Genomic DNA, 14649 nt, shown 5'->3' on the forward strand with positions numbered 1-14649 from the left:
AGAAATCTCAGTGTAGTACTTGCCTGCAGTACGCCTGAAGCCAGCTGAGGAGCCTGGACACAGTAAAGAGTTAGATATCAAACAGAGATTAAATAGCCATTTGATAGACTACAGAGGCTGTCACAGAGTGTATACAATTCACAACCCAGCTCAGAGTATAAACTACAAATATTACAGAAAAAAGGGAAGAAGTCCTGAGGTTGGAGGAAACTGGGAGTGTCCTTCTCAGAAGGAGAGCTGGGGCCAAGCTGTGAGGAAGGGTAGGGCTTGAGCAGGCAATAGCGTAGAAGAAAGAAGAGCATATAGAAGTTTCTTAAACTTTAAATGCCACTTAACACCTTGTTTCTGGTTTGATTTACACTTGGGAAACCAACTTAACTTTTGAGGTAGTGAAATGAGGAGGGTCACCAGACAGACATGTAGCAGACAACCAAGGTACATCAAGGAGCCCCTCAGTCCGCCAACACCACTGTCCGAGTAGACTGAATATCTCACCTTGGTGAGAGTTTCCTCAAAGTAAGTGGGTAATGAAGACAGCAGTACAGACATATAGATAACAAGAAGTATCAGAACCAGAAGATGTGGCCAACTATAAACAAAACTAACAATATGAAATTGTGAGCATGGGCACCTCAAAAAATGTCTTTAGTGTTAAAGGAAATATAAAACAGAACCACCAAGAATAAATGTCTTTTATGAAAACATCTTATTCTTAAAAAAAAAAAACAAAAAAACCCTTAAGTGGTTCAAAGTATAAAAGCCAAAACTTAAAATGGAAAGAATACATATCCATGCTGAACTCAAGCGCAAAAAACCTACCTGGTATACATAAAATACCCTGGTTTGACTATATGCATATAAACCACTGTTTTTTTTCTAGTTAATCCTAAAATATAAATCATTTGAAAATTAAAATTATTTGGAGGATTAGTTAAGCAAAGGAATGAGAATACTTTTTAAAGCATTTTTGTTAATAGCAAAAAATAGTTTTGTTTCCTGCAGGTGCTCTGGTTAAGTACACAGAATGAAAAATGAAACAACCTCTGAAATTTTTACATTAGAAAGATAGAGTTCTGTTTCTTTTTTCAGGGGAAGGGAGAAATCTTTCATTGCTCAATATTACTTCCTTAGCACCTACAAACAATATGGGGTTCCTGATATGAAAAAAACACCATCTTTGTGACAGGAGTTTTCACTACCCCTCAAATCTAGAGCAATCAGTAGACACTGAAGACACAGCTCACTGATAAGGAAACACTCCAGAAAAAGCAATCAACTCCCCAACCAAGTCCTACACATAGAAATAGACAAAGGGGTTTTTCCGCCTTCAATATTTAAATTACAGGTCTGGACTTAACTTCTGTTTGAAATTAATGAATGTGGCAATGATTTTCCCCCTGGCCCTGCCACTTGCTAACAGGTGATGTGAGCAAGTCACCAGGTCTGATTATGCTATGAAGGAACCAGAACACTGCCATCCACCTTGTTGGGCTCTCAGTCTTTTTGGAGGATTGAAAGAGATTGGTATGACTGTCATGGAATCAGAGCTCTACCAAAAGTCATGTCTTGGGACTACCAGCTTCCTCCTGGCTGGAATGCAACAGACCAGATTTTTCAAATTCTTATCATCTCCAAAAACCCAGTCAAATGCCTGGTCAACTGCAAATGTCTCCAGATTCATGTGGCAGAGGAAAAACCTTGTTCTCTGATCTTCATTGGCCTCTGTTCCTACTTGATTCCTAGTACTAAGGGCCTACCCTGAGCCAGAGCTCTTCCTCCACTGGACTTAATTATTACTGGTATTTATAAAATACCCATAATATATATCTTGTTTACACTCTAAGGGCTTCATTGGGGAAAATACTGGGATTAATTCCTTCTGTTATCTCCAGCATCTGTCCCAGGGCCTGGCATGTAGCAGGAGTTGAATCAATCAGTCAATCAATCAATCACTCCCTGCCTTCAAAGGCAAGAACGGTTTGAAAAAGAAACTCAACAGTGTGAGGACAGCATTCACAGCAAATAAAACAAAAAAAAAAATTGCCAATTAAAAGTAATGAAGAATAGAACTCTGTGCTGGTGGCAGTATTGGAAAACAGGAACTTTCATACATTGCCAGTAAAGGCACAAATGGTATAACCCTTTCCAAAGCATATGTGGCAATATCTACTAATATTGCTTGCAGATTCAGAAGCATCAGTCCTGCAAGGAGAGGACCAAGGCAGTAAGGCACTCTGGGGAAATCTCTGGCTTGGGAAAGAAGATCCAGGTTCCTATTAAGCTACACAGACCAACTATGGGATTGTGGGCAAGTCCCTTCATGTCTCCGAACTTTAGTTTCTTTGTCTACACAATGTAGAATCAAAGTAAGTGATCTCTGGGACCCTGTTCATCTGGGATTCCTATGTCAAACACAGAAAAAGTAGGCATAGAAATGGAGTCAGAGCTCTTCAGAATTGTAGATGTTAATTTAGGGCTGACTCAAGTGAATATATAGGCCCCCAAGTTTCTACTGTTTCTTAGAATCATCATCCCAGAAAATCTACTCCTCAGATACTCTTCTGGAGAAAAAGAAATTGGGGCTTTGGACCTCTTTATCTTGGCTGACCACCTTGCCTCATGGTTCAAAAGATAAATAAACCTTGTCTCATCCACCGAAGAAGCACCAAAGACCACCTGGTTTTACTAGATGACCAGAGGTGAGGTGAGGCCCAGCCCCTCCACCCTGAGAACAGCACCTTTTATTCTTTCATTTCTTTTCTGCCTTTGGATTGTTAGAAAGAGTACAACACCCTAACATTATATTGGGAAACCCTTCTAAAAAGTACCTAAATAATAGAGAATCACATCTAATTTAACTGAAATCAACCAAATCACAAGTTCCTTAAAAGTCCTTCCTAAAGTAAAATCAATAAATGCATAACTAAAGATGTCTTTAGCATATTCATGAGGCTTTTCATGGCAGATGCACCAGAATGGTCACTGGTCAGGTGTTACAACAGGTTACAAATCATTATGACCACGGAAGATGTAACAAGCACTAAAACTATGCAATCTTCCATCCTACCAATATTAGGTTCTCACAACAATCTATATTAAGGCAGCCCCATTTGGTAATAAGATCGGGTTTAGCACCCTTTCCCTGATCACAGTCACCTTAGCTTACTAGCTGTGTAAGCATCCCTCTGAACAAGTGCTCACCCAGAAAGCTCACCCTGGACTCTAATGGCCAGCAGACCCCTTTCCTGAGTCCTCCTTAATCTAAATGTCCATGACTCTATACAGCAGAAAATAGTGCCATGGGATGTTATTAGATAGTGTGTTACATAAGCAGGCGCGCGCACACACACACACACACACACACACACACACACACACACACAAACTGGTTCCCTGTTTAGAAAGATTGATAAGTGTGTATCTTCAATGCAGAACTTGAGAGCTTTTAATAAATATGTGGATCTTCCAGAGGAGCCAATAGTGTGCTAAATTCCCTAAACTTTTTTATTTTTTGCAAAGTGTCACATCCCAGGGCTATTGTTCAACAATCTACCCTTTTAGAATCTTCACAAAGCCCTTGACCTATGAGCTCTGTACTAGAAACCATATTGCACAATATGACTACCCTCTTTCACTTAGCTTCCATTACAATAAGAGCATACGTAAAGATTATAAAAGCCTTTGATACTTGATGCTAAGCACCAATTGCTTTTAAACCCATTCAAACATTTGTTGGAAATGAACGAAAGAAGTATTTACAGTGTAGTGGCTACATGGCAGCAGGGCTTGGAAACTCCTGCATGGAATTAGTAGCACTGAAACCCTTCCGATTTTCAATAATAACAACCTTGCCACTCCCAGACCAGCTCCAGACTAGTGTTGCCCAGAGTAAGTTAGGGGCCATTCAATAAACATGCATGGCTTTGAAGATTTCAGATCACGAAGGAGGTCCCAGCTGTCTCGTCTCCTATGCCTTATCCCTTCACCTTATATTAGGGCTTCTTACCAGTTTGGGGTTCAACTTATTGCAGTTGCTTGGCTCTGCACACAACCTGCCCTCTCACTTTCATCCCTGCTCTACTCTCCAATGATCAAGGCTAGCATAACACAGAGCTGCTGAAGAATAAAATCCATCCCTCAATTTACCAACTCCAAACAATTTCCCTGATTCATCTCAGGCTGGGTAAGATCATGGCTTCTGGAACTGAATTTACAATTTAAGACACAAGAGTCCCTTTATGCACCAGGCAGAGAGCTAAACAAAGTTCTGCAACTTCTGGGACTCTAGTGAATCTCCTGTATCCCAGTAACTTAATGTGAGCACATGAGTTGAAATAACTTTTGGTGACTGAGTCTTCCCACTTGTACTGAGAGACTACTGTTTTAATTTTTTTATAGGAATGTATTTATTAATTAACTGTGAAGTTAAAACTGAACAAAATAAGAGGAGAAACATTAAAGTATATTATGCCATAAAATGATGTTCTAACTCTTAATGAATATTAAATCACAGGAAAGTACTTATTATCAAGCTGAGGTAAATAACAGCATTCAAAGACTACAATAGGATGTCGCTAAATACACCTCTAAAGAAAAGGCACAGAATTTCTCTCTTTTTTTTTTTTTTTCCCCCAAGCCAGTCCTTATAGACTGAGGTAAGGGAATGAAAAAGAATACTGATGGGGAAACACAGTTTTCCCACAGCTCTGAGGTTTTTACACAAAGAGTGTCTCTTTATATTGGGTTATAATCCAACCTGTTTAACTTTCTAGCCCTTTGTTTCCCACATGTAATGTGGGGGAGATTGGACAAAAAAGGTCCAGAGCTTTTTTATTTCTAACGTGCGGGTCTTGGTTCTGGACAGAAGTTACAATGAACAGATTTAAGGGCCGTGTTCACGCATGGCAATGTGTTCCGTTATATGGAGTATAAAGTAGTGAGGCAGGCCCGGAGGATGAGAGTGGAAAGAACATCTATGTAATTTATTAAAATAAAGGAAACCTCAAGCCTCATCTTGTGATTTAAGAGGAAGTCAATCATGACCAGTTTGTGTTTAACTTATTATCTTGACCATAGCTTGGCTATATTTTAAATATAAAACTATTGTTGACAGATGAAGAAACAGAGTAGCTATTTTCAAAGGAACTGTTAATCTCCAAAAAATGATGTGCTGTTGTTTTGTTTTCAATAAAATCATGCTGCAACACAAATTATAGCACCTTAACAAAAAACCAGAGCTGAAACAACAGAAGGAAGTATGAACTCACAGATCTGGAGAAGTGAACAGAGGTTTGTTCACCATCAATGGTTCTCTGGTACTATAACATTTAATAGAATTACTTATTATAACATGTTCTCATGTCTTTACACTAACTGAAATCTGGCAGCTCTAATTGATAAGGAAAATAAATTTAAAATAAAAGGTATGTTACCTGCTCTTGCATAATGTGAATTTAAATGAAAACAGCTTGAACTAGGATTATTTCTTCCAGAACAAGTAACCCCTCCCCTTCCAATACCCCATCCTAAAATAGAAGAACACCTATGGGTCACAACCACACATGTATTATTTTCTTAAAAAAAAAAAAAAAAGGTAACTTGGGCTCTGTCAAGGCTAAAAAATAGAAGTAGATTTTACTCCTGTCCAACAGCTCAAACCATCCATTAGGGTAAAACTGAAGATGTGAAGGTGCTTTTGGAATTAGTGTACAGGCAGACACACCCTGTTTACTCGAAAACCTAAGCCATAACAAGAGCTTCTACACTGATAGTCCCTGTACCAGAAGCCCTGGAAAATCTCCAGTGACAATTTATCTTCCATTGTCTTTTGTCCTTAAATGTAAATGGTAGATAATTGAGCTCAAATGGGAAAAAAAAAAAAATCAGGAAATGAGCAGGCTGAATTTTTTTGGATTCTAAAGCTAAGGATAATATTGAAAACAAAGCAAACAGGGGCGCCTGGGTGGCTCAGTCGGTTGAGCGTCTGACTTCAGCTCAGGTCATGATCTCACGGTTCGTGAGTTTGAGCCCCACTTCAGGCTATGTGCTGACAGCTCAGAGTCTGGAGCCTGCTTCAGATTCTGTGTGTCTCTCTCTCTGCCCCTCCCCCGCTTGCTTGTGCACACATGCTCTCTCTCTCAAAAATAAATAAACATTTTAAAAAAATTTTTTTTTAAAGAATGCAAATGAGTTTTAAATGTCTTTAACATCTAGAGGTAAATGCGGCATCAACTTATTCTTTGGTATTTAGCGAAGAAAGCCAAGCTAGCAATGTAGCAGGAGTATAATCAGAAAAAGAATACATTCTTCTGCCATGCCACAGACAGGGCATAGACACAAATATGGCCTGGAAACAAAATTAATATGCCCACAGGTACACAACATGAATAGGGGCACATGGAGTCAGAGAGAAGGTAGTTGCCTTCACTAATGTCCTATGCACTCCCAGGAAACACAAATAAAGATAAATGCACGTAGCTCTCCCTTACCTCCAACATAGGCCTGGCACTATCGTGGACAGACAGAATATGTGTCACCTTGTTCTTGCTCAATTGCTCTGCATCTCTGGCATCTGTCATAGAAGAAAGAACATGAGCATTTTATTCTTCTCTGCAAATGAATTAATCCTAAAGTTTAGCCAGGAAAAAATACAATATGACCTGCATATTTCTTTCTTGAAACTTCATAATTGGCCATACCCAATCTAGAATAATCTATATCTAGGAAAATTTAGGAATTGCTTTAATGTATTTTGCAGATAACTAAACTTATTTGTGATTGGCAGATTTTTTTGATACAAAGTGGTCACCTAAAACTTGAAATATATTTAGATTTATGTAGATTTATATTTATATTTAGAATCATGTAATCATGATTGTTGCTGTTTAAGGGAAGTGAAACTATGAGGTCATTTCATAGTTGCTATTTGTTAAATTGTAGACCCTCAGGTTGGTCTTATATGAAATATTAACTATAAAGTTGTTTAATATGTATTAATATTAAAAAATTACCTCTTAATAATTAATAATCTAAGTTACAATCAAATACAAAAGAGCCACTCACTATGTAACATATAGGAATCTGCTAGGGGTGACTTTACCCTGATGTTAAAGGCAGAGATGGGTTTAAATGCAGATAAGGGGGCGCCTGAATGGCGCAGTCGGTTGAGCGTCCGACTTCAGCCAGGTCACGATCTCGCGGTCCGTGAGTTCGAGCCCCGCGTCGGGCTCTGGGCTGATGGCTCGGAGCCTGGAGCCTGTTTCCGATTCTGTGTCTCCCTCGCTCTCTGCCCCTCCCCCGTTCATGCTCTGTCTCTCTCTGTCCCAAAAATAAATAAACGTTGAAAAAAAAATATTAAAAAAAATAATAATAAATGCAGATAAGACTGTGTTTTACACCTACAATTCACTTCAGGGTCAAAGTAAAAATGGAACATTTTCTGGAAATCTCAAACAGAATTGTCCATAAGTTACCAGTTGGTTATTAAATTATTTGCGTATGAAACTAGGGAAACACCAAATTACATTCTCTTCTAATGCTCCTATCTAATGCTGTAGAAGAAAGACTGAATGAATATCCTCAAGTTGGAACCCTTCTGCTAACCTACAAAACGGGTCCACCAAGAAACAGCTCCCCCTATGCCCATGTCCTGACCTGGGACAAGCTTTTTTAAATGACACAGAGTAAAATGATAGAAAGTTAAAAAAGACTGAAAGTCAAATGTTTTTCATGTTTCTGGAAAATATTAATGATATGGGAAAATGCTTTGGATATAATGTTAAGCAGAGTGTAAATGCAGGTACCAAACAATAAGTAGAATATGAGCTCAATTTATAAAAGCATGATAAAGACAAACACATATATGGAAAAATTGCTACAAGGAATTAGCTCTAATACTGATAATCTTGAAAATATGGAATTACTGTGTTTTAATATTTTTTTATATATTTTTTGTTTTTTGGGGTTTTTTTGGTATACTCAACATAACTGGTTCTGAAAACTTAACATGTCTATGAACTATCTGGGGGGCTTGTTCGGGGCTCCAATTTAGTTCAAGGTCTATGGCAAGGCTGAGGAATCTGCAGTTTTCATAAGTCTTGATGATTATGTAGAGACTGAAACACTTTCATAAACATTTTGCACTTTCATAAACATGCACCACTTTATAAAGTCAGAAAAGAATTCTTTAAAAGTAATACTAAAATGCTGGTTTTAAGGTTTTCTTCATCAATCAACCATCTCCAGTTTCAAATTCAGATTTACACAGCAGCCATCTACACCAAACATAGGAGGATTCAATTCCAAACACCATCCCCCACTCTGCCCCCAACTATCGCAAGTTTTGGCATCAGTGAGTTTGAATTAAATAGGAACTAGAATCATTTAGGATCTCACTGGCAGTCAGCTTCCACATTCTCACCAACATGCAATTTTTCCAATCACCACCAGTATGTATGTTTTAGCCAAGTGGTAAAGCAAGATCAAGCTAGAGCTTTGGGTGCTCACAGAAGAGCCCAGATAAGGTGGGACAATACAGGGTGGGACAATACAGAGCAGCTGGTGGAGTGCTTCAAAGCAGCCTCCTGACACTCTAGGGCAGGATCTTCTGGATTCTGATTCTGCCCAGACTTTGAATTTTAAATATTTGTTTAAATATACTTTTTCCTTTTTTAAAAAATAGCTTTCCTTGAGATAATTTACATGCTACAAATTCACCCTTTTAAAGTATATGATTCAATGGTTTTTAGTATATTCAGAGTTTTTGAACCATCACTGCAATCTAACTTTTTTTAGACATTTTTTTAAAGTTTATTTCTTTGTTTTGAGAGAAAGTGAATAAGAGCAGGGGAGGGGCAAAGAGGGAGAGAGAGAATCCCAAGCAGGCTCCTCACTGATGACACAGAGCCTGATGCAGGGCTCAAACTCATAAGCTATGAGGTCATGACCTGAGCCAAAATCAAGAGTCGGACACTTAACCAACCAAGCCACCCAGGTGCCTCTGCAATCTAACTTTAAAACATTTTCATTACCTCATAAATATACTTTTATAACACAAATTAAAATAAACAAAAAATGTGGTTTGGTAATAAAAGTATGCTGTTTTGAATACAGAGAACCACTTGACACCACATATGAGACAACAGATTGTTGGGCTCTAAAGAAAGGAGAAGCAACTCTTAGACAATAATGTTCCTTTTGTTTTGTGCTCCTTTCTGTTTTATTATAGTGCCGTCTGTACTGATACACCACTCTGGGATTACCTTATTCCATAAGCACATGCTCTAACTATTTGAGAGTACATAAAGTGCCTAACCAATACTTTTGGATGATGACATCGGAACTCTTACTCTTTAGGACTACAAATTATTGATGGTTCTGGATGACTACTTACAACCATAGGCACTGTGGTAACAAGCTGTGAATGCAGCTGTAAGACATGACCATGGGGTTATCAGCCCACTCACATGCATATGAAGTTTCACACCAGCTCTCCTTGGGCACAAAATCAAAAGAGTGGAACTTAGTCCTTTGCTGCTCAAACCAGAGTCTGTCAAGCAGCAGCATGGCATCACCTGGGAACCTGCTGGAAATGCAGACTCCCAGGCCCACTACCTAACTACATGATCAGAACATGCATCTGAATAAGAACCCCAGAAGACTGTGTGCCCGTACATATGGAGCTTTGCAGGGCCTCCAGGGAGTGAGCTATGACTTGGTGCCAATGATGTCCCTTCCCCACTGTAGCATGCCATTTTAATGCCATTTCTAAGCCAGAAAACAACTCACAGCCACTTGCAATCACAAATGTAACATTATTAATGCAATAGCATTAATAATGCCAACTGGATGATTACAAGTTAGAATTCCCATGGAAAAAAATCTAGAAGAATATACACTGACCATGGTTACCCTGGGATGTAGAGTTTGGGGAAGTTTTCACTCTATTTAACATATTTCTATCACATTTGGATTTTGAAAGTTTTTATTTTATTTTGACTGATGAGCCTACATTACTTTTATAATCAGGAAAAGAAAACTTAAAAAAAACACTACTCACAAAATTCAACATAAATTACATTAATAAGTAAAACAGTCAATCCTTCATTGGTAGAACAGCTATGTTCTTTTCCTCTCTCTCTCAACATCTCCCCTGACCCCTGGACTCTTGCCCACTCTTGCTACCTGCTTCTGTTTACCCCCCTGAGGCTTCATGTGGACTTCAGAAGAAGCAAATGTCATTTTTACATAGTGGGAGCACTGAAATAGAAACACCTACCTGATCTTTCTCCTTTGCCGTTACACATTCCCTCAGCAGAAGATCCCATCTATCACTGGTAAGACCTTGCTAAGGGAACATGTGGATTCCTGAAAGATGCTGTCTTCAAAAGGTAAAGTGGCAGCCACATGCTTCCTTAAGGAAGGGGAATTAGTGCTCTAGATCTTATACTGATACAGAAGATGAACAGGGGTAACCAGTCCTAAGATGTGAAAAAGGCCAGAGTGGCCATGGGAAATAAGCTAGTCCATCAAAGTCAAGCAGAATTGTCTCTAATTGTCTTTGATTTTATTTAAAAATTAACAAAAATATATTGGAAGAAGCACTAGAAAATAACACCATTATCACAAGCACTCTAGAGAAACAGATATTTGGCAGGAAAGAACTTCTTTGATAATGCCTTTCCAATACTCAGAGTACCTGCTACACTGATTTGTGGACTCAAAAGCATGGTCATGCAGGATGAGTGAGCGAAGAGGAGAGCGAAGGTCTCTGTTTTAAAAGGGCCCAATTCCCTCTGCTCTGACCCTGATCCCCAAGCCATGTTCTGAGTCATTTCCCAAACACCTTTTGCCTTCCAAGTTGAGAATCTGCTCAGTGGTGGGTAAGTGATTCTGATCTGTTTTGTAGTTCTACTTCCCACTGTGAAATTTAATGAATTCAATTCATTTAATGAATGAATGATTCATTAATGAAATTGAATGAATTTCATAAATGAAATTTAATGAATACAAATTATTGTATGTCACAATAACTTCTAGAGTTATAAATTAGCTGTTAGTGAGTTCAACTTTTAAGTGGATACATTTCCAACCTGGGCTGAGGGCCAAAATGGGGCAGTTCCTACCTATTCCCTTCTTTACTAAATGTGGGCTCTAACATTTATTGGTGTTGACCTTGGGCAAGTTTTTCTATGCCTCACTTTTGTCACCTTTAAAGTGGGAAAATGGTTAGAGTACCACCTCAAAGGGCTGCTGGAAATACTAAATGATATGCTTAGAATAGTGTTTGGCTGACATGTAGTAAATGTCATCATTGCCATCATTATTATTATCATTAGGACCAGATTAAGTTTCAAGGCCGCAGTATGGGCTTCAATCTCCATTACCACTGAATGTTTCCAAATACATGCTTATTTCGAAGACATCTGAATTCTAGCTCTTGCTCTACCACCTGATGCTCATCACTCACCATCTGATTCTCTTAGGCTCAGTTAACAGCAGATTACACCAAAGATCAGTGTTCACCAGGTCAGCCTTATCTGAACAACTGGGGAACTACCACTGGGAACCATGGCCACTCTCACTGGCAGACGCAGAACAAAGGCTCTGAGACCTCAAGCATGTCTCGATGTACATAACCAGCACACACATAAGGTGTGAGCTTATTTCCCACATTTCTAGAAGTTTGTGGACACCTTCAAACAAGGACATGTCCTCTGTCAGTTCACATCCACTTTGGGATCTGCCAAATTGTGAAGCAGCAGATAACCCTAGCCTCTTGTCCTGGAGCTCCTCGTCAAGCTTCCACTCCTGCCTTCCCTCTTAGCTTCTAGGCAGAGTCAGCTTTCAGCAAAGACACCTCAACTGAGAGAACCTCATCGAAGACCAGACTCCAGAAGCTGGGTTGGTTTGTGGGTTTTTCTCTAGGTAGAAAAATCACCAGGTGTTGGAAAACCATTTGTGATTCATTGCAAAGTTAAAAAAGAAAAAGGAGGAAGTTTCTGGGTGACATGTAAAGGATCACACTGGAAGGAAGGAAGGAAGGAAGGAAGGAAGGAAGGAAGGAAAGGTAAGGAAAGGAAGAGAGGCAAAAGAGATGGGGGAGTGAAGGAGGGGAGGAAGGAGCCAGGACAGGAGACCATTCAATGATTGGATTGAAGAGACCACAGTCATTAGAACCAAGGCCTGAGTAGCAGTGCCAATCCATGCTGTAAAACAATGAAGATCTCTCAGAAAGGCAAAAAAAAAAAATTCCATTAATTTTTCTTTCTACATTTTTGTATTGGTTGTTGTGTTACAGTAGGCATGTGTTATTTGTAGTTTAAAAAGAGAAGAACATGACAAATGAGACATCATACTAAAGCACCTATGACAGCTGGATTCACTTTCCAGGAGCAGACATGATCCTTTCACCTTGGTCTTCCACCCTTACTAGCTAACAATGATCAATGCCTACTGTGCACCTACCATGGCATCGGTGCTGTATGAGCTCTTTCTCCTTTCCACAACATCCTGAAATAAGTGTATGGTTCCTATTCCACAGATAGAGAGGGCAAGAATAGCCTGACACTTGCTGACCAGTTATGTGCCAGACACTGAATGGAGTGTATCAGCTGCACTGTCTAGTTCATCCTTATCACAGCCCCCTTGGTGTCTAGGCTGTGTAATGTGTCAGGGTAACATCTGGCTCGTGTGCGGTGGGGGGTAACCAGATTCCAAGGCAGACTGCCTCACAGCTTCTCTCCATGGTAGGACCTGCTCCCCTGTTCTGTACCTGCTCCTCTTGACTTTGAACCACTGAGGACCAAAATGTACATTCACGTCAGACTCCCAGCACAGTGCCACACACATTAGGTACTTGCAAAATGTTTATGAAATTACTGAATTCACAGGCAACTGTATGGAGAGCAACACTTCCTTCCAACCTCTTGTCCATTCACTGTATCATTATTCCTTTGTTTTAGATAAGCCTTACACTTGGTAAGTGTTAAATAAATGTTTGGTGAATTAATGAGTGAATAAAAAACGGCCACAATGTATTCGTTCAGAATAAACGAAGACAATGAAAAAATATCAACCATCTGAACAGGAGCGGTATGGGCCGGTGTAGACATCTCTAATGGGTAAAACCCACAGCAAGAATCCAGGAACTGTGAGGGATTCCCGTGACACTGAATACTTAGAAAATAGGTATAGATTTTAGTACAAAGAGCTTAAATTTTTTTTAATGTTTATTTATTTTTAACAGAGAGAGAGAGAGAGAGAGAGAGAGAGTGTGTGTGAGCATGAATGGGGGAGGGGCAGAGAGAGAGGGAGACACAGAATCTGAAGCAGGGTCCAGGCTCCAAGCTGTCAGTGCAGAGCCCAAGGTGGGGCCCAAACTCAGGGACCATGAGATCATGACCTGAGCCGAAGTCTTATGCTCAAACGACTGAGCCACCCAGGCACCCCATAGTACAAAGAGTTTTAAATGTTCCCTGTAATTATGCGCCCATGACCTTCTAGAAGAAAGTAACCTACTATGAATAAGGATAAAAATATCATAAACTGTTGATAGACATACTTAATTGGGTTGGTATTCATTACAATTTGTAATTTATAAACACTTTCACATAGCAATTCTACTTCTAAGAATTTATCCTAAATTCTGTTCTCAAACACAAAGACATTCCCCTCTCTTTATGAAAGTAATTAATAACTCCCTAAGTAACCCCAAAAGATAGTTGCTTCTTAATGTATTCCAGTACTACCGCCTACCTACCACAAAGTACTTGCTGCTTTTTCAGAACTACAAAGCTTACTAATTTAGGAACTCCAGTACTATTTTTAAAATGTTCTAGTAGCAATTAGCAGCTGTCAGCTCCCTATGCTCAATTCTCTTTGAGGTCAATTAACAGCACTAGGAGCCAAAAGGGGTGGTTGGCAGGAGAAGAGAAGGAAATAAACATTATGCAGAGAATTAAAAAAGAGCAGCATGATGCATTTTCTCATTCAATGTGGTTTCTCCTGAGGCATTTTTATTAATCAGTGGGTACAGAACCTAAAATTTTCTGGGCTGTCCCTATGTGTGTTTTATTGGTTTCTCATGTACCACTTTAGCAAGATTTACTTTACAGAGCTAAGTCTTTTTTGATGGTTTTGGTGAGTAAATATAGCATGCTATAGCATTTTTTTTACTAGTGCAGAATTGTTTGGGGGGAGAAAACCTGATACAGATTCACAGGGAAATAGATATACAGTAATGGGATCTCACAGTTAAGTGATTTGTGGATATAGTCATCATATGGCTATGAAAGATAGGTGTTCCTTTATGCATATTTTCAGTAATTATCTTAATGGTTAATTTCCTATGACATTAAAGTAATTTAAAATATATTGGGGGGAAAAAAGATTGTTTTTACAGTCATTTTGAACTTGAACTCAAATTTAAGCAACAACTTCAAAACAGACAGGAATGTATTCTGGTTTGCTCCAGGAGGGAGGAAATGCAGAGCCCTCTAAGGAGGTTAGGCTCTCTCCAACAGGCAGGCTTGTTTTTGCAAGTTTCCTAGGTCTACTCCATTCTATTAAGTATACATATCTCCAGTGGTAAGGAACCAGTGTCTTCACTTAAACACACTCAGAACATCACATGGAAGGGGAACTAGGCCC

General features: G+C 39.2%; 1 protein-coding gene across 4 annotated transcripts in view; it reads right to left on the reverse strand.

Moving 5' to 3' along the window:
• Nucleotides 1-14649, reverse strand: part of DUSP22 (dual specificity phosphatase 22) — a 63751-nt gene that overhangs the window by 33432 nt on the left and 15670 nt on the right. For all 4 annotated transcript variants that reach the window (XM_047858939.1, XM_047858938.1, XM_047858941.1 and 1 more), the window contains exon 3: nucleotides 6489-6571. In XM_047858939.1, the coding sequence (XP_047714895.1) occupies nucleotides 6489-6571 (83 nt within the window). The remainder of the gene's footprint in view (nucleotides 1-6488; nucleotides 6572-14649) is intronic.

This window comes from Prionailurus viverrinus, chromosome B2, assembly GCF_022837055.1.
Source record: "Prionailurus viverrinus isolate Anna chromosome B2, UM_Priviv_1.0, whole genome shotgun sequence".
In the NCBI taxonomy this organism is placed as follows: Eukaryota; Metazoa; Chordata; class Mammalia; order Carnivora; family Felidae; genus Prionailurus; species Prionailurus viverrinus.